Source organism: Equus asinus, chromosome 5, assembly GCF_041296235.1.
Source record: "Equus asinus isolate D_3611 breed Donkey chromosome 5, EquAss-T2T_v2, whole genome shotgun sequence".
Classification (NCBI taxonomy): Eukaryota; Metazoa; Chordata; class Mammalia; order Perissodactyla; family Equidae; genus Equus; species Equus asinus.
The window spans coordinates 93,055,219-93,076,394 of record NC_091794.1 but is presented as its reverse complement, the minus strand read 5'-3'; the positions used below and the strand labels follow the sequence as shown (position 1 = coordinate 93,076,394).

Below are 21,176 nucleotides of genomic sequence, written 5' to 3'. Positions count from 1 at the left end.
GCCTATTGCTCAAACATAATATTTAAAGAGCTTTTAATATACAGAATGGGAAGCAGACTTGTTATGTTATGCTCAGGAGTGCCAGACTAGGACGAGGATGTGAAAATTAGAGAGAGAAATTTTAGTTCAATGGAAGGAGGCACATCCTAACAGCTTGGATTGACCCCACAAGAGAACAGGATACATGGGACGCAGTCTCCTATCCTTGAGTATATTCAAGCAAGGACTAGAAAGTCTTGTGTCAAAGAGGCTGCAGAAAAGATCCCTCACAGCGTAGAGGTTGAATTGGATAGAGCTCTAAGGTATTTTCCAATGGAGATATGATTTCCAGTGGTAGACGATTACAAGCATCAGCTTAGAGACACCAATTCTACTAATGACTTGAATTGTTCTTTATCTCTCCCACTCCCTTCTTCTTCAGACCAAGAAGCACTAATGCCTACATCCACTGATGTCTTCTCCAGAGGGCCAACAAGCACTTTAGAATCAAAGCTTCAGAGATAACATGTAAAAAAAAAAAAAAAAAAAAAAAAAAATACAGGTCCTTGAATTGCTACATAAAGTGCCAAATGAAAAAATGAAAAATGAGGTAATAATACCACCTGATTACCAATCTCATAGTTCATTAATAGTTGCTGAAAGTTTGTATGTTAACTGGATGAAGAGAATCGGGATAGGTGGTCCTAGTTGCCAACTCATTGCCTTCACATCCAAGAAATAAGAGAGGCTGGAAAAACTGGGGTAAAGAGGAAAAGAACTTCTGAAGGTCCATTTGCAGATGAGGAAACTTGAAGAAGATAAGTAAATTGTCCAAAGTCACACAGCTAGTAAATGGATGAGATCTGAACCCGTCTGATTTTAGATTCCATAGCCAAGAGTCTTTCATCTACTGTTTCCTGTATTAAGAAGGGATGACCTGGAGTTGGGACCTGCATAGTGAGGAAGCTAACATCAGAACAATCTTTCCAGGGCTCAGAAGCAAGGACTTTCTCTAAGCAACTCCCAATTGACTATACTCGACTTTGAGAATCAGAAGCCTGGAAAATCAGAAAGATTTACCTTTTTATAGTCAAGTCTCATGCTCTTGAGAAGGTATTGCCCTCTAAGATGAAGATGGAAGATGGGGCCCACATTAGGTTTAATGATGGGGGTCTCTGTAGCAGGGCTGAAAGATTTTCAGATTTTTGAGAGGCAGGGAGGAGGGAAAAGGGGAGGACCTAACAACTTATAAGGAAAACTCCATTTGGGGAAAAAAATGACCCTCTTTCTCTTCTTTAAAGAAAAATGGGAGTGGAAGAAGAAGAAGAGAAAACACTGCAAAGGCACAACAGATTGCTAAGATTTCTGAGTTTTACCATTTTTCTAACTGCTCCATGCATTCCTACATAGACTATTTTCTTTACCATGGTTACCTGTTTGGCTGCAATTTCTTCATCTCGTCCATCTCCAATCACTACATATGTGACTTTCTTTCCAAATCTTGACACAATTCTCTCAAAGCAGCTCTCCTTACCTGATGAGAAAAAGAAATTTCCTATTAGTACATTCCTCCCCATCTTTTTTTCAACACCAAAGAAAAGGGCTGCTCCAAGACTGACCTGCCTATGCTTAGACAAAATAAGTCGCAGTTCATGTAATCTGCTTGGCGGGGAGTAGGGCTGGCAGCTAGAGATCCAGTAGGCCCCCTGCCCAAAGAATGTGAAATTGTGCCGTCAAAACAACACCACCAGACTTTTTAAGCATAGTGCTTTCTAAGTTATTTTAATGTTCTCATCGAAGGTAAAGTCCCTAAGATCTTAGCGTGGGAGAATTTTCACAAACGGGAGGCTAAGGCAGTGTGAAAGCTGCGCACACCGCCTCCCTCTTCCATTCTCCTGTACTTTACAGCTTACGAAGCAGTTTTCAAGTTATTCTTTCATTTAATTCTCAAAATAATCCAGCGAGATGGTACCATTCCCTATTTTACAGATGAAAATGGGGCCCAAGGGATTAGTGACTTGCCCCACATCACAAACAAGCTAGTGGCTAGACTTTGGGTTCCTGATTCCAAGTCTAGGTTCTGGCCATTGTGCCATGATGAAAGGATGATTTCTGAGGGAGAACTATTTTAGTGTAGGAAAGAGAAGTGAAAGCATAAGACCCTGATTTCTTGTTAGTAATAAGTAATAGGCAAACAGCCACTTCCCTCTAACTCTTCATTTTCCAGAAATGGTCCTAGGCATGGGCCTTATGTCTTTCAGCAGGGGAGGAGCCCCAGAGTACTCAAGAATATAGCAGCAACATTTGTCACATCCAGAATTTCCTCATTATTGTCTATTGTAACTACAACTGAGATAATCTATCACTGAAATTAAATGGATGATTTAAATCCACTGCAGGGGCCGGCCCGGTGGCACAGCAGTTAAGTTCGCACACTCTGCTTCTCGGCGGCCCGGGGTTCACCAGTTCAGATCCCGGGTGCAGACATGGCACTACCTGGCAAAAGCCATGCTTTGGTAGGCGTCCCACGTATAAAGTAGAGGAAGATGGACATGGATGTTAGCTCAGGGCCAGTCTTCCTCAGCAAAAAGAGGAGGATTGGCAGTAGTTAGCTCAGGGCGAATCTTCCTCAAAAAAATAAAAATAAATAAAATAAATAAATCCACTGCAGACAGCTCTGAGTATCTATCTGATGTATGTGGCAGGGTATCAAAATTCAAATCCCATCTGGAAACAACACTTAAAACATACACAGATGATATTGCTGTAGGAAAAGACACTTTATTTGCACTAGCAAACAAAAAGGAAATTATTTCCCTTGCTCTTTCTTCACCGACTCTTTATACTTTATTCCCCTGCTTCTGCCACCTTCTTCAGTTAAGCAAGGTCCTAACTCTGCTTCCTTCTTCATCCTGATCCATTAACCTTCGCATCCTTTCTTCTTGCCAGATCCAGAGACTGAGCACTAGAGTTCCTGTGTGAATGAGAAAAAAGTGCCTCCTCCTCCTCTAGGCACTTGAATGCCATCTGCTGGAAAACTGTTGTAATAAATACACAAATCTAAGATGACTACATCATAATTGACAAGAACCTACACATCCATACTCAGAAGTCCTGCCTGGCACATCTAAGCAACTGCAAGTCTTGGACATCCCTAGCCCAAGTGACACCTCAAACCAGATGAACTAGTCACCTGGACGAGACTCTAGTCCACTTTGGGCTTCAGTCTCCCACTTAAAATACAAGGTTTGGCTTAGGTGAACTTAAATCCCTTTCAGTGCTAACATTTTACAATAGCACTGTCATGACTTACATTCTTACCAGGCATTCAACTGATGTTTGCAGAATGAATGCATATTAATCTCACAAATGATTCAGTAGATGACTGTAGTCCCTGTCTTGAGGCTGAATTCAAACATTAAATAATTCAACTAATAATGAATTCTTATTTTGTTATGTTCAAAGTGTTTAAGAGTTCTTTGTCTAATTCTATTCCAACCACTACATCCTTACAACCTAAGCCAACCTCTGCTAGACCCACAGTCAATTTATCATCTGCCTATAGAAAAAAAAAAAAGTCAGATTTTAGACTTTTTCCTAAGACCCAATAAGGCGAATGTCTCATATTTAGAGGACAAGGACATAGAGATGTTTTCATGGCCTAACATGTAATGATCAAGGATAAAATACACTTAGGAATGTCTCCTCTGAAAGGATTAAGAGACTGAGAGAGTTATTAACAGCTCAAAGCAAAGAAGCAGCTACATGAAAAAATGACTCTAATACAGTTGGTAAATATATTTCCTCCATTTTACACTCTCAAAACAATCCTGGAGATGAGCTTTCATGTTCAGGAGGATAAGGCCAACGACTAGTCAGCTTACCAAATGTCAAACAATTGAATCTACAACTGCAAAACCAACCAAGCCTTTGGAGAGCATTAGGTTCCTGGGTTTCCCCTACCAAACACATTTTCAGAAATGATTTTGAGAATTCTCTTTAAAGTCCAAGATCACCACAATTCTGAAATCATTTCAGAGAAGCTGAACAAATATTTCCTCTCCTTGCTCCCATTTCACAGTTCTGTGAAGAAAAGCCTCAAGCCTCTCACTGGCTACTATGGTGCCAGGTACCACCAAAGCTTCGCAAATTAGCTCTGGATATAAATGAGGCTGAGGAAAATTACCAAATAAGCACACACAGTGTCAGAGGGAATAAAATCATCACCATTAGTTTGATGAGGCTTTGGGTGCCAGGACTCAGTATAACAAGCCCTACAGAAAATCTACCTTTCAGGTGTGGGGAGGCTTAGTGAGTGCTCTGGGTTCTTGTGAAATGCACAGTAAAGCAGTGGCAGCAATAGCAAAATCTGAAAGGGGGGGAGGGGACACATTAGATATATTCCTCCCCTAAATCTCTTGTAAATGAAATAATTCAACATACAAAAAAGGGAGAGTAATAAAAATAAATGCCTGTATTCCTACCACCAACCCAGCTTTGTCAAATCTCAACACTTTGTAGTTGCTTTAGATAAAAAAATATATGAATGAGATATTACAGATTTATTTGAAGCTTCCTATGTACCCCCTACCTGACGTTATGCTTCTCCTCTCCTTTTTCTTTGTGAGTATATATTCATAAACAATATATGGTATTGTTGTGAACATTTTTAACCTTTATATAAATGTTATATACTGTATATATCTATCTGCAATGTGTTTTTTGTGTTCAACATTGTTTTTCATATTAATCCTTATGGATAGATGTAATTTTAGTTCATTCACTTTTAACTGCTATATGGTACTCCATTGTATGAACAGATCTATTGATCCATTTTCTGTTCACAGACAGGTTGTTTCCAATTATTTTCTATTAGGAGCAATATGGCATCAAAAAAATCCTTATATATGTCTCTTTGTGCACATGAGAATTACTCAAGGGCAGAGGCTGGCAAACTTTTCTGTGAAGAGTCAGACATTACATATTTCAGGCTTTGCAGGCCACATGATCTTTGATGCAACTATTCAACTCTGCTACTGTAGTGTGAAAGTAGCTATGGAAACAACTGGGCATGGCTGTTTTGATAAAACTTTACAAAAACAAGCAGTGGGCAGAATTTCGCACATGGGTTATAGTCTGCAGATCCCTGCACTAAAGTATGTATACCTAAAAGTGGAATTGCTTGATCGTACGGTTATGCACCCCTCAAACTTGACTAGACATTGACATACTGTTCTCCAAAAAGAGTTATATCTATTTTTAATACTATGTGCAGAATAAGTGTTCCCATTTCCTTGATAAAGTTTGGCACTATCAGATTTAAATTTCTGTCAATCTAATAAACGGGAATTGCATCACATTTTAAATTGCATTTCCATAATTTGCAGATCCTTAATTGATGAGGTTAAGGAATCTATCATATGTTTACTGACAATTTGGGTTTCCTTTTCTGCAAACTGGCTGTTTCAAGGTTTCTGCCTACTTTTCTATTACCTGGTTTGTTGCTTATTGATTTGCAGGAGTTCTTTATAGATTCTGTGTAGTAATTAACAAGTAAATGTGTTGCAAATATCTTCTCCCAGTCTGTGGCTTGTCTTGTCACTTTATGTCATCTTTCATTGTATATAGAATTGAAAGCTTCATGCAAACAAAATGATCATTTTTTGTTCTTTTTGTACTATTTTGGGGGTCTTTTAAATGAGATCCTTCCCTACCTTAAGGTCATACACATACTATTCTTTATTTTCTTCTAAAAATATTTGCTTTTTGTGCTAAGTTTTTTTATCCACCTGGAATTTATTTTTGCCAACAGTGTAAAGAAGGAATACAATCCTGCTTTTTTCCCCATATGGATAACCCAATTATCCTAGCACCAGTGATTGGAGGTAAGTTCCAAGAGGACAAAGGATTTTGTCACTGCTATATTCCCAGTGCCTTGGCAATGTCTGACACATAGCAGGCACCATTATCATCTTTCCTCATCTAGTGGGTCATTTCCATATGCATATAAACTTGTTAAAATTTTTCTTATGTTTGAAAATCCACTAAAGCCAATATACCCCTCCAGTTACCGCCTCATTTCTTGCTTCTTCACAACAGGACTCTTCTCAAGTATTGTCATATAGTTGCCTTCTCCAGCTCCTCTCTTCTCATTCTCTCTGAAACCCATTCCAATTAGGGTTTCATGCCCATCACTTCACTCAAACTGCATGTCAAAATTATTAATGGCCTCCATGTAGGTGAAGACATTCAATTATTAATGGCCTCCATGTAGCTGAAGACATTCAATCTCCAGGTCTTATTTGACCCATCAGCAACATCTGATAGAGCTGATCAATTTCCCTTCCATCATCTTTCAAGACACCATTCTCCCTGTTTTCTTCCTACCTCATATACCTTTCCTTCTGACACTTTTGCTGATTCCATCTTAAGATCCAAACATTTAAATATTAGAGGGCCCCGGGGCTTAGTTCTTAGACCTCTATTCTTCTTCATCTGCACTCATTCCTATGATCCTATTCCTAAGATCACATGTACACAAAGAACTCCCAATTACTAATCTCCAGCCAGTACCTCTCCTTAGACTTCCAGAATCAGATATCCAATTGCCTACTTGATATTTCCACTTGGCTGTCTAATAATTATTTCAAAGTTAATGTCCAAAACTAAACTCATAATCTTTCTACCATAGCCTTCACCATCTCAGTAAATGACATCTTCACCCGTTCAGTTGCTTAGGCCAAAATCCTTGGAGTCACCCTTTACTTCTTTTTCTTTCACACCCCACATCCAAACTATCAGCAAATCCTGTCAGCTCTGCCTTCTTAATATATCCAGTAACTGATGACTTCTCAAACTCCATTGCTACTACCATGGTTCAACGCCACCTGTGGATTATTACAATAATCTCCTAACTTGACTTCCAGCTATCCTCCTCAAGACTCTACATAGCAGCCTGACTGATCTGTTTAATGTGTAAGTCAGATCTTGTCACTTCTGCTCAAAACCTTAAAATAGCATCTCAGCAGAATAAAAGTCAAAGTCTTTAGGATAATCTCTAAGGGCCTGTGGTACCTCCTCACCCTCTCCTTTGAGCTCTGTGACTTCATTTCTCAACATTCTTCCCCCCTGGCTCTTCCCTGAACATGCCTCCAACCTTGCCCACTTGCTGTTCCCTGTCCTTGGCATGTTCCTTCCCCCTGTAAATGCTACTGGCTAACTCCCTCACCTCCTTTAGGTCTTTGCTTAAAAGAGAGCTTTTCATTGATGCCTTCCCTAACTACCCTATTTAAAACACGGCCTTCTCTCCCTGATTGATTTTTATCCACAGCATTTATCACCATCTGACATAGTTTGTTATACTTACTTCCTTGTTTACTGACTGTTTTCACCCACAAGGGGAAAGAATTTTTGTCATTTTTGATCACTGCTGTATCCCCAGTACCTAGAAAAATGCCTTGCACATAAAAGGTGACCAACAAACATTTGGTGAATGAAGAAAAATAAATGTAAATAGGACTTGGTAGGCTTGTAACTTCCATAGATCTTGGGGTATAAAAAAAATCAAACCTATTTTTTATGGAGAAAGCTGATCAATAGGCACGTAGTAGATTAAAAAATGAGTAACCATAGCTCATCTTCAAACTTCAGGACCCTCTCCTTTGCCACAGTGGGGAAGTAGGAACCGTAAGCACAGACTAAATGGTCTGCAGGGGTAAGGAGATGGTGGTCATATTCCTTTCCGTGGACCATGTGCAGCACATAAGGATTAGTCAGACATTCTACTGACTTACCAGCAGAACTAGCTGGTTTTGTATAAATGTGGTGCCAATTTATTAAGCGAATATTTATTGAGTACCTACTTCCTATACTTGGTACTGAAAATATTTTTAGGAGTTAAGAAGTACCTTCATATACACAGTCTTATCTGATTTTCACAACCTCTCTAGTAGTTTCTCATTTCACATGAGAAAACTAAGGCTCAAGAGATAAAGTAATTTGCCTAAAATAAGAGCCAGTAAGACAGGCAGCTGGGACTTGAATCCTATCTTTTTTTTTTTTTTTTTTGCCTTTTCAAAAAATTGTGGTAAAAAACACACAGCATAGAATTTACCATCTTAACCATTTTTAAATGTACATTTCAGTAGTGTTAAGTGTACTCACATTGTTGTACATATCTCCAGAACTTTTTCATTTGCAAAACTGAAATTCTATACCCATTAAACAACAACTCCCTATCTCCCCTTCCCCAACATCCCTGTTAACCACCATTCTACTTCCTGTTCCTATGAATTTGACTACTCTAGGTACCTTACATAAGTGGAAACATATGGTATTTGTCTTTTTGTGATTAGCTTACTTCACTTAGCATAATGTCTTCAAAGATGACACATGAGGTAGAATGTGACAGAATTTCCTTCCCTTTTAAGGCTGAACAATATCCCACCGTATGTATAGATCACATTTTCTTTATCCGTTCATTTGATGGATATTTGGGTTGCTTCTACCACTTAGTAATTGTGAATAATGTTCTTAACACAGGTGTGCAAATATTTCTTTGCGATCCTGTTTTCAATTCCTTTGGATATATACCCAGAAGTAGGATTGCTGGATTATATGATAATTCTATTTTTAATTTTTTGAGGAACCATCATACTGTTTTCCATAGCAGTTGCACCATTTTACAATCCCATCAACAGTGCACAAGGGTTCCAATTTTTCCATATCCTCGCCAACACTTAGCAGCGATCTTAATGGGTATAAGAGATTTGACCATTTTTAAGCACACAGCTTAGTCCTGGATTTTTAATCTAGTGTTTTTTCTATTATACTATACTGCAGTGCTCTCTCTGTGAAAGAGAAAGAGAAATTTTAAACAAGGCAAAAGTAGATTTCTAAACTAGATATTACGTTCTTTCAAATATTATATTATAAAAGGATAGAGTATGATAAGTTTTAAGTCCAACAGACTTGGATTTGAATTCTGTTTATGTAAGTTACTAGCTGTGAAGCCTTGAGAAAGGTATATAACTGCTAAGCTTAAACTGCCTCATCAGTAGTATCAGGAGAAAATTGCTGTGAGGATTACAGATATATATAAAGTGTCTAACAGAGGGATTGGTAAATAATCATAGCATCATAAGTAGGAAGTATTACTGTAAGGCCAGTGACTAGAAACAGAATAGAAACCATACCAATTTTGGTAGCACTATAGATGTTTTCAATGGGAAATATTTCTCCTAGCCCGTATAGGAGAACCTTGGCCAGAGCTGGAACCAGCTGGGTTGTAGTGATCAGAACATTCACACAATTCTTTCTAGAAGGCAGAAAGAGGGAAAAGAAAAGAAAAAGGTGAAGCCAAACCAACCTGGGAGCAAGAATTCAAATAGGTCTTCTCTTTAGGATCTAATTATTAAAAATTAACCTCGAAGGGCCTGGTGTGATACTTGCTCAGTGGCAATGTTTAGTTATTGCTATAATTATCTCAGATTTATTTATTTTCCATATTAAAGGACAGAGATTCTATAGTGGGCAGAGGAGCAACTTAATTCTTGCCTCACTTCCCTTCTGACCATTCTAGCTCACTGTACTCATTAGTAAATACCACCAACCCAGGTCACCGATACCACACTCTAGAAAACAAAGACTTTCAGTTACAGCACTATTTCATCTGAATGTGACTCAGACCTTAAGTGAGATATGATTTAAGTCCTCTCTGCTCTTCATACACAGCAACACAGATTCCAGAATACACAAGAATTTCACAGGTCCTTCACCTTCAGGGATATCCACCCCTCGGTGTTATTTTACTGTTTGCTCTACTAGGTTGCGACTCGGAATTCCTGCTTTGAGGGAGCGAGCAATAAGGGTATTGGTGTGGATAAGATGGAATTTATTTCCCATTCTAAGCTTCAAGTGGAAATCGCTTTAATCTGCTTAATGTATTCTTTTTCTTTTGAATCTTGCTTTCCTCAGTAGGTTTCGGTACAGTTCTTTGGAGCTTCCTGTACTTAGGATATTTGTGATATTCTTTGATGTCACCAGGCCCATCTCCTGGGCTGGAGATTATGGGTTACTAAGTTTTAATTTTGTGAGCAAAAAGTAAGGGGAAAGGAAAAGGCTTTTATATACAAATATTCTCTTAAAACTCTAAGGTGTTGCCTCCCACCTAACCTAAATACTTCCCTGCATTATTTAAACTCCTCTCACCCTATCCCAAACCCTATTTTAGCCTATCCCAGACTGGGGTAGGAAAGAGTGTGTCTCTGGGAAAATGAGACCTAAAAGAACCATTTCCATACCTGGACTGAATGAGAAGTAAGGACTTTAACGCAGTTCCTAACCAGGAATCTGTTAAAACTTCAATTTCTGCTCTTAGTCTCTGCAGTGCTTCCTTTCTTTGGGGACTGAGGAGGCCTTTGGGAATAAAAGCAGACACATTTATCATTTGACAACATATCCTTGCTGACATTGAGGAAGCAACTTCGAAATTCAATTTAGAAATAGGGTGAGTCATTGAAATATTCTACTGAGCTAATGTATTTCTCTTCTTAGTAAAACCCTAGAGTAGCCCACTCAAAATGTCTTTTTGACCTTCTTCACCAGAATGTTTTGCTAGGAGGGCACAACTACAACAAAATCAGTTGATAGAAATGTTGTGATTATATTCTGGCACAAGCTTTCTCATCACCAACAAGTAGCATAATTTGCAGACTGGTGGACCATACTTCAAGTATCACTGCTTTAAAGTGACATCAGGGGGCTGGCCCCGTGGCCGAGTGGTTAAGTTCGTGCGCTCTGCTTTGGTGGCCTGGGGTTCACTGGTTTGGATCCTGGGTGTGGACCTAAGCACCACTTATCAAGCCACGCTGTGGAAGCATTCCACAGAGAAGAACTAGAATGACCTTCAACTAGGATCTACAACTATGTACTGGGACTTTGGGTAGAAGAAAAAAAAAAAAGGAAGATTGGCAACAGATGTTATCAGGGCCAATCTTCCTGAAAAAAAAAAGAACCAAGGGGGGAAAAACAAGTGTTATAGCAAGAAGAGTCCACAGTATTTCCAGTCTCTTTCTAAAGAAACCAAAGCCTAGGGAGGAAAGGGGGGGCTGCCTAAGATTACACAGCAAGTTAGTGGCTTTTAGTCTCAGAAGTCTTTTCACTACCATACACTGCTCCCATGGTGCCTGTGCTTTCACTCCTTTCAAAACCATCAACCTGAGATTCCAAGTTGAATGACCAACTCTCTTGAACGTCATTTATTTGTATTGTACTTACTTCTGCAACAACTTCAGCTGATAAGAGACTAAAACACTACTTAAGATCAGACAATTAAGCACAAAACAAAACAGAATTCATCTAATGGAGTTTATCATCAGACATGAGTTATAATATTCAAAAAATACATTTGGCCCTGAATTTTCTGTATTGAAGATAAAAAGAGAAATCCTGTATTCTATTACCAATACTCCATAAAAACAGAAGGCACTCTATAAGTAGAATTGCAAATAATTTGTTTTCAGCTTGATGGTTTCACAATGCAAGCCTAGAGTTAGATGACTCCCAACATTTCTGATAAAATAAAACAACAAAACCAGTACCTATATGTTACATATGATATAAACATAAGTATACATGTGTCGTATACTTAACTAATAATATGATGTAGTACTTATGCTAATTCATATTTTATAAAATATAGGTGGACATTACTTTTAATATGTTCCCCAGGGTAGGCTCAGGGGATTCTCACAGAGGGTTATTTCACCACAGGAAATCAGGTCTAGGCACTCACTGGGCAGAGAAAGGATCAGATACTTAGGTTATACATGGAAACTAACAAAAGAAAGGCTAACGTCTGTGAGAGGAAAACCAAAAAGATTTGGAGTTGCCAAAATAAAAAGTACTGGCTCTGAATCATGAGGGAAAAAAAGCACTAAAAAGGGAAATCTGAAAAAAGTCAATTAGATTCCCAAAGCCCAGATGCCTGTGATTTTTATCTGGTATTAGAGGGCTATAACAGGAATAAACCAAACTGATCTTTGAAGCCCTATTTTTACTCTCTGCACTGTAAGGCAGCCTGGTACAGTAAAAGGGCTCCTTGACCTGGGGTAATATACCTCTAGGCTGTCTATGGAATCTCTGAAACTTCATGCAACATTTTGTTTGTATGTAGATGGTTTGAAGGTGATGGTTCACAGTTTTAAATATCTTCTCCTAAGGGTTATTCACTAAAAAAAAGAACTACATGAATGTAAAGTGCACTGGACCAAGAGTTAGGGGATGTGGATGCCAGCTGTGGTATGGTCACTAACTTACCATGTGACCATGGGTAAGCTGCCCACATTACCCTCATGATGGACATCAATTTTCTCAAATGCAAAATAAGGGATTTAGAGTAAATCTCTAACGTCTCTTCTAATTTGAACAATCTATGGATAATTAATTCCAAATAATAGAATTTTAAGCATAGTGGCACCTGACATTTGAGATATTTCTGGGCAGAATGAATTTCCAACGTCCTTCAAGTTGCAAGACGTGGACACTGTAAACCTATAATCCAGGACCTAGTTTTCCATCCACCATAAGCCTAATCACTAGTTCTACCTGGCTTGTCCTGATGGTTATATAAATCAGTCAAAAAAATATGGCAAGCTATTAACTAGTATTGACAAAGTAGTTTTGACTCCAGAATAAAATGTATGTCATTACACATAATCTATGGAACACATTTCCTTTAAAAAGGCATTTGTCTAAAAAGAACAAGAGAACTTTGTAAAGTTATGCTAAGAGAGGTCAATGAAAAGTGCAGAGCTTCCTCTCTAAAAGGTTTCATTCAAATCTCCATGTTTTTTAATAAAGAGTTAAAATAGTACTGTGGCACAAATTCATAAGCAGTTGCCAGGGAGTTCTAAGGAATCCTTGGAAAAGAAAACAGGAAATCAGAAGGAAATAGAATATTAGACTGGTTGTATGCCATACTTACCACCCACATTGCTTTTATGCTTATCATAGATTTCTCTCACTTTTCGGTAGCGGAAAGCCAGTTTCCTCATCCAGTCCACACCTCCCTGGACACCCACAGAGGAACCATGGCTGCCACTGCCTCCTGAGCCACTGAAACCATCTGTCGAGAAGCTGTAGTTGCTGCAGAGCCAGAGAATGAGGAAAATTAAAATCTGTACTGCATGAGGTTGTTGGGTGAATGCCCCCTGGGATCCTCTCTCCTACTCCTGTAATCTGACACAAAGGCTAATGGCTTTGAGAATCTTTTTCCCTTAATTTCTGTAAGTTAGAGTCTATCTTTCATTAGTCCTCTATCTCACCCCATTCTATCAAAGAAAGGATGGAGACAGAGGGAAAGAGAGTAGGAACAATGCAAGCACCAGCATCCCCTAGAGACTGGCTTGGGGGAGAGCATCTTTTCATTAATGACGTTAATGACATCATACAGTGAAAAAAACCCCAAATACAAAATTTTTGTGTATACACACACACAAAATGATTTGTAAAAAGGAGAAAAGTGGAAAAATAGTGGAAGGAAATAACCCAAAATACTAATAACAGTAAGATAATGGCGACGTTCTCCAGTGATCTGTTGGCTAGTGTATTAAGTTCATGGGTCACTGTGGTGGCTTTAAAATATGCCCACAAATTCTTTAATATTCCTCTCTTCTTTTTTTTTTTTTTAAAGATTTTATTTTTTCCTTTTTCTCCCCAAAGCCCCCCGGTACATAGTTGTATATTCTTTGTTGTGGGTCCTTCTAGTTGTGGTATGTGGGACGCTGCCTCAGCGTGGTTTGATGAGCAGTGCCATGTCCGCGCCCAGGATTCGAACCAATGAAACACTGGGCCGCCTGCAGCGGAGCGTGCAAACTTAACCACTCGGCCACGGGGCCAGCCCCTAATATTCCTCTCTTCTAACTCTGTTCCCTTTAGGTATGGACTGTATTTGAATGTGGTGGAAGTGATGGCGTTGGACTTCAAATACTAGGCTTTTCTTGTTCTCTCTTGGAGTAGTTGCTCTGAAAGAAGTCAGCTGTCACACTGAGAACACTCAAGCTGCCCCATGCAGAGGCACACATAGTGAGGAACTGAGGCCTCCTGTTGTCAGCCACATGTGAGAGGCTGGAAGCAGGTCTTCCAGCTCCAATCAAGCCTTCAGATGATTTTAGCTCCAGCCAATATCTTGATTTCAATCTCAGAGACCCTGATTAAGAACTACCTAGGTAAGTCATTTTCAAGTTCCTGACGTACAGAAACTATGAGATGATAAATGTTTATTGTTTTAAGCTATTAAGTTTTGGGATAATGTTATACAGTAATAGATAAACAATACAGTTCAACAGGCTGGGAGGAATTAATATTTCCTAAATAAAGATTTAAAAATGAATGACAGGGGCCAACCCCATGGCCGAATGGTTAAGTTTACGCACTCTGCTTTGGTGGCCCAGGGTTTCCCTGGTTCGAATCCTGGGTGCGGACATGGCACCACTCATCAAGCCATGCTGAGGTGGTGTCCCACATGCCACAACTAGAAGGACCCACAACTAAAAAGACACAAGTATGTACCAGGGGGCTTTGGGAGAAAAAGGAAAAATAAAATCTTTAAAATATACAACTATGTACTGGGGGTCTTGGGGAGAAAAAGCAGGGGAAAAAAAATGAATGACAGAATTAGAGACTAGTTGGTTCAATCAAAAGTCAAAAGTGAGTTCACTAAGTTAAGTGTGAGATTCTATATTTAAGAAAATAAAGCTGCCAAGACATAAGGTAGGTGTAACTACTGGTTAGCCACACATATAAAACAAAGAAACAAAAAACAACTAGAGTTCAGAGTAGATCATAAACTGCTTCAGACCAGGCTTTTTTCCTAAAAAGGCCAGCGAAATCTCCTAAGAATGGTGCTCTCCATGCCTGTGCAATGCACAATATGCATGATGGGATGTTGCTCTTCAAGTGAAACCTGTCAGTCCTTCTCAGTACTACAGGATTAGGTCCTTACTGAGTGATATGTCCAGTTCTGCTCTGGATTTGAGAATTCAGGAATGAAACAACTTCAGGGTAGACAAAGGAAGAACTTTTTGCTTATGAAAAAAGATAAACATTAAAACAAATCAACACGAAAAGATGTGACAGTCTTTTTTCTGAAAGTCTTTAAATACAAGCTACATAAATTTTTGGATTAATCTTAGCTAAGACTACTGGGTTAGAAGACAGCAGCCAAGAGAGAAATGAGCAAGTATTTTGCCTCTGAGACCTCCTTAGTTTACTATTCACTGTGATATGTTTAAGATTGTCTTCCACTGAATGTAAGACCTGAAACCATAAAAATTCTAGGAGAAAACATAGCCAGGGGGCCGGCCTGGTGGCATAGTGGTTAAGTTCGCGTGATCCACTTCAGCAGCCCAGGGTTCACAGGTTCGGATTCCGAGTGCAGACCTAGCACTGCTTGTCAAGCCACACTGTGGCAGTATCCCATATACAACAGAGGAAGACTGGCACAGGTGTTAGCCCAGCGACAATCTTCCTCAAGCAAAAAGAGGAGGATTGGCAACACATGTTAGCTCAGGGTCAATCTTCCTCACCTATAGGAAAACAAAAACAAAAACAAAACATAGGCAGTACGCTCTTCGACATGAGTCTTAGCAGCACACTTTCAAGTACCATATCTGACCAGACAAGGGAAACAACAGAAAAAATAAACAAATGGGGCTACATCAATTAAAAAGCTTCTGCACAGAAAAGGAAACCATCAACACAAACAAAAAGACAACCTAACAATTGGGAGAAGATATTTGAAAACCATATATCTGATAAGGGGTTAATATCCAAAATATACAAAGAACTCATACATCAACAAGGAAAAAAGTAACAACCCAATTAAAAATTGGGCAGAAGATCTGAACAGACATTTTTCCAAAGAAGATATACAGATGGCCAACAGGCACACAAAAAGATGTTCAATATTACTAATTATTAGGTAAATGCAAATCAAAACTACATTGAGATATCACCTGACAGCTGCCAGAAGGGCTATAATTAACAAGACAAGAAATAACCAGTGTCAGAGAGGATGTGGAGAAAAGGGAACTCTCATACACTGCTGGTGGGAGTGCAGACTAGTGCAGCCATTATGGAACACAGCATGGAGATTCCTCGAAAAATTAACAATAGAACTACCATACAATCTAGCTATTCCACTGCTGGGTATTTATCCAAAGAACATGAAAACATGAATACATAAAGATACATGGACCCTTTGTTCATTGAGGCATTATTCATAGTAGGCAAGACTTGGAAGCAACCTAGGTGCCCATCAAGGGACCAATGGATAGAGAAGATGTGGTATATATAGACAATGGAATATGACTCAGCCATAAAAAAAGATGAAATCTTGCCATTTGTGACAACATGGATGGAGCTTGAGGGTATTATGCTAAGTGAAATAAGTCAGAGGGAGAAAGTCAAATACCGTATGATCTCACTCATAAACAGAAGATAAAAACAACAACAAACACACACATAGAAACAGACTGGACTGGTGGTTACCAGAGGGGAAAGGGGAGGGAGGAGGGTGAAAGGGGTGATTCACACATGTGTATGGTGATGGATGGTTTAGCCTTTGGGTGGTGAACATGATGCAATCACAGAGAAATTGAAATATAACGATATACACCTGAAATTTATATAATGTTATAAACCAATGTTACCTCAACTAAAAAAAAAAAAAAGATTGTCTTCCATAGGATATTCCTGACACCATCAGACATCCCACAATTAGTTTTCTTGATAAAATTCCTGATGCTTAGTTTTATCTAAGACAAACCACTCTGAAGCACACTTCTCCTGATTGAAAATCTAGCCAAAGAAAAACTAACATACCTTTACTTTGGCACGCTTTTTCCTCATCCCATCACTGCTACCCATTCTTCAAAGTCGCACTCAAATTCTACTGTACTGAGAAGGCTGCCCCAATATCGGCACTACCTGCTCCCCACACCCATCAGAATTACTTTCTTTTCTATGCTCCATCACACTTTGTATTGCCACCTTCTCACAATGCATGCCATCATTAACTATGACATCTTTTAAGGCTGCGTCTTATCTTTGTTTTCCTCCGAACACAGACAGTGTCTTGTGCATAACAAGTATACTGATCTTTAAAACATCATTGTTTTTAATCACCTCAAGTCTTGGCCATTGTCATCAGAAGCCACATCTTCCACATGCACCTGGTCACACTCCTGTTAAAAGACCAAATCACACATTGTTTTAGTCTAAGGAGTAGAAGTGCACCACCACAACATAATTGTAAAAATACCACAAATAATGATGGGATAATGAAATACCTTATGGTCTCTCTTCATGTAATCGTCCTCAACCATCCCAACCCTCAATTATGCTCTTATCTCAATAGTTCATTTTTCCAACAGCTCATGGGTATAACTACAAGCTCCCTTACACTGTCAAGTGTGTCCACATCCTACACTAAACTGTAAGGCTATTACACTGTAGGCCTCTCATGGCGTAGCCCATATCTTACATCTTTGTACCCCTCTAGTCCAGTCCAGTGCCCTTATATAGTATGTACCCAATAAATTTTTGCAGATGAAAAGGATGCTGGCAGAATGTAGTATCAAAACTGAGAATGAGTGAAACAGAAATTTATAAGATGAAACTTAGGAATTAGAAGAGGTCATATAAGTCAATTTCCTCATGTTCTAAAGTGAGGTGAAATGATTTACCCAAGGTCATACGACTAGTGAGTGGTAAAAAGAAACTAGAAAGAGCCTGGGTCTTCTAATTCGAATCCAAGGTTCTTTCCACCAAGGCCATGCTACTACTGACATAAAATGCCACCCACTGCCTAACTCTGACAGGTTCACTCCTCTGACACCACCTAGGGCAGTGTTGTGATGTCCACCTGCATCAGAATCCTCTGGGGAAGTTTTTCAAAAATGCATATTCTTGGGTCCACCCCAGAGCTACTTGAATCAGAATTTCTGGGAGTGAAGTCCTAGAATCTTCATTTTTAACAAGCTCCCCAGGTGATTCTTATGCCCCCTAAAGTTGAGAACCACTGACCTGGGGGCAGGAACACATTCAGGTCAAATTCTTCACAGAACTTTCAGTCCTGAGTGAGGACTATGTCTAGAAAATCATTACAAATACAATTTGGCAATAATTATTGGCACATAGTAGGTTTTCAATAAATGTTCGCTGAATAAAAACTATGATGTCCTAACTCATGAACACGTGAAGTTGAGGGAAGATTAAAGCACTGTGGAGTTGAGGCAAAAGTACTGGAGTTTAGAGCCCTATTAATTCAATTTGTTGGAGAACTGCCTGTTGAAAACTAGATTGTATTTAAAAAGAAACAGGATTACTTCGTGTTTATAAAATGCTATCTTATTTTATTTCAAAATTTTCATTATTTTAAAAAACTAGGTAATATATGTAGTACACAGGTCAAAATTCAAAAGGACATGAAGTGACAAGTCTGCTCCTTCCCACCTCTGTGTCCCAGCAACACATTCCCCTCCCCAAACAGAACACCTGTTACTAGTTTCCTGTGTAGGATAACTGCTTAACTGAGGCCCAGAATGGGGAGAGAACCTTCCTAACTTGGGACTCACACTCTGGTCTTCTAACTCCCTGTGCTCTTTCCACTGTGCTCTTTCCACTACACCATGTTGCCCTCAAAGGTGAACTCAAATGTCAAAGCCAAAAAAATTCAGCAAGAAGCTCTCAGTGTTTCCTGGTTGCCCTATAAAATGATTCTTGACACCAAGGTTAACCTATACATGGGCAATAAGAATGTATACAATACAATGAGTTCGAGCAGCCATTTACAGATCTGACAAATCAAGAGACTATCTTTTAAGCAGGTAAACTGAAGAAGAGTCAAAATATAATTAAGAATACAAATCATCAAACCCACCTTATATATATTACTTAATGTAGATAAAGTAACTGGAAGGTTGGTTTAGTTTATGTATCAGTGTTTTGCCGGATGGGTTGGCATTTCCCCTAGTGCTAGATCATTTCCAAATAGGCAGACAAAAATCAAGTTTCTGAGCCAGAAAAACTGACAGCCAGAATCAAGACTGCGGTGACCTAACCAAAGCACTATTCTTGCAAGCTTATACATGCCTAAGTGGCCAGCTGGCTTCTCCATACCCACCCTGTCTAACGGCATTTCCTCTAAATACAATAAGCACAGGCTCCATGTTTCACTGAAACACAGAAAACAATTTAAAATGCTTACCTCTAAGTCATTGAAAAATAGATGTGTATCAGCCACTTCAAAAATCATTTCTTCCATTGTTAAACCTGAGCCAATCACTACTGTTGGGTCCTGGAAGACAATAAGAGAAAAATTTGCTTGACTTGGTAGCACTGGTTCTGATCTTTAAATATTTCAAAATTATTTTGGGTCAAGGTCAAAACAACACAGGCCCACAGTAGTGCTTCTAACTATTTATGATGCAAATTCAATCACAGTTACAAGAATATGCGAATATGCAAAGTTAAAATTTCAAGACTAGTTTCTAGGGGCTGGCCCCGTGGCTGAGTGGTTAAGTTCGCGTGCTCCGCTGCAGGCGGCCCAGTGTTTCATTGGTTCGAATCCTGGGCGTGGACATGGCACTGCTCATCAAACCACACTGAGGCGGCGGCCCACATGCCACCACTAGAAGGACCCACAACGAAGAATATACAACTATGTACTGGGGGGCTTTGGGGAGAAAAAGGAAAAAAATAAAATCTTAAAAAAAAAAAAAAGACTAGTTTCTAGTCTTAAAAACACACACAAAAAATCCACTCAAAAAAACTTAGGACAACTCACTTAAAAAAAAAACCACTTAATTTTGGGGGAAATTCCCTGTTTCAGGAGAAATTCTAACTGCTGCTAAAATATTGCTATTGTAACACCCATTATCTTTCATTATCAACCCTACACACACATTCCCAGTATAAGAGCAGAAATCAGTTACTTGACAGTCTCAACAACCAGCAAATAAGTAAACAAAGCCTGAAGAGTCAAAATATTTGCAGGAAAAGCAACACATTTAGCTTTAAAATGCACCAGCAGGCCTTCTCTTAGAGGATGTATGCTCTTATTTTGTATGCTTTTATAACCAGGCTAGTTATATAGTATATGAGATTATACCAACTTGCCAGCCTAGATACTAAAAGCCTGTGGAAAATACTTCTAACAGAAACATCAGTGACAATAAGAAATAATTGGGAGTAGTAAGACAGCAAAGGAGGCAAATATTTTTTATAAAATTTATTCATAGAAAAGAATATAACCTATACGTAATTTAGTGTAGAAACAGTGAATATCTCAAAAACAGCTTATCCCTCTATTAAAACTCATGACTAAACAAGTTAAATTCTGGTTGGTGTATTTAGTTTAAGCAGGCATGTAATCTATTTTAGAAGGATATTTTACATTTTATCTATATTTTAAATGTACATATCTGGCATATACTCAGCTAAATGAAATGCTCAGTTTGGACTGTTAAAAGTGCCTTAAGGGATTAACAGATCAGTCTTTGGAATACACAATCCTGAGACTCCACTCTGTTTTGAGCCTCATTCCCATACTTAAGTCCTTACAAAATACCACTCTCAAACAACTTCAGCTTTCAGCACTGGTCCTAGGCCTGGTATTTGGCTTTATCATCAACTCTCCCTGACCATGTAGCCCGCCTGGTACAAGTCATCAGGTAAAGTTTTACAAGGAAAGTGAAAGGCCAACAGGGTAAGACGGAGGTGGCAGAGAAACTGATTTTAGTTACCTGCTCACATAGTCAGGAGAGGGACAGTTATAACAAAGGAAGAAAGACTGAAATTACCTTTCCATACTTCTGGGCATAGGATCCAGTAAGAAGGGAGTGGAAGATGATAATGGTTTCATCCAAGTCCCACAGAAATACTCGCTGAGAGAGGAAAATATGAAAAATAATGAGTAGGCATGTTTTCTAATCACAATGGAATGAAAGAAGAAATTAATAACAGAGGGAAAACTGGAAAATTCACAAATGTGGAAAATCAAACTACACAATCTTAAAGAACCAATAGATCAAAGAAAAAATCTCAAGTGAAATTAAAATATCTTGCAATGAATGAAAATGAAAACATCACACACTAAATTTTATGGAATGCAGCAAAAGCAGCACTAAGAGGAA

General features: G+C 38.8%; 1 protein-coding gene across 14 annotated transcripts in view; it reads right to left on the bottom strand.

Annotated features, from left to right (window-relative positions):
- The window catches only part of EYA3 (EYA transcriptional coactivator and phosphatase 3), a 101,088-nt gene that overhangs the window by 4,299 nt on the left and 75,613 nt on the right, over window positions 1–21,176 (bottom strand). For 13 of the 14 annotated variants that reach the window (XM_070510601.1, XM_014853610.3, XM_014853615.3 and 10 more), the window contains 7 exons: window positions 20,844–20,927; window positions 19,250–19,339; window positions 17,167–17,225; window positions 12,965–13,125; window positions 10,281–10,395; window positions 9,174–9,295; window positions 1,413–1,513 (listed from right to left, as the gene is read on the bottom strand). In XM_070510601.1, coding sequence (XP_070366702.1) covers window positions 1,413–1,513; window positions 9,174–9,295; window positions 10,281–10,395; window positions 12,965–13,125; window positions 17,167–17,225; window positions 19,250–19,339; window positions 20,844–20,927 — 732 coding nt within the window. The remainder of the gene's footprint in view (window positions 1–1,412; window positions 1,514–9,173; window positions 9,296–10,280; window positions 10,396–12,964; window positions 13,126–17,166; window positions 17,226–19,249; window positions 19,340–20,843; window positions 20,928–21,176) is intronic. The other variant, XM_014853614.3, reaches the window with a different exon arrangement.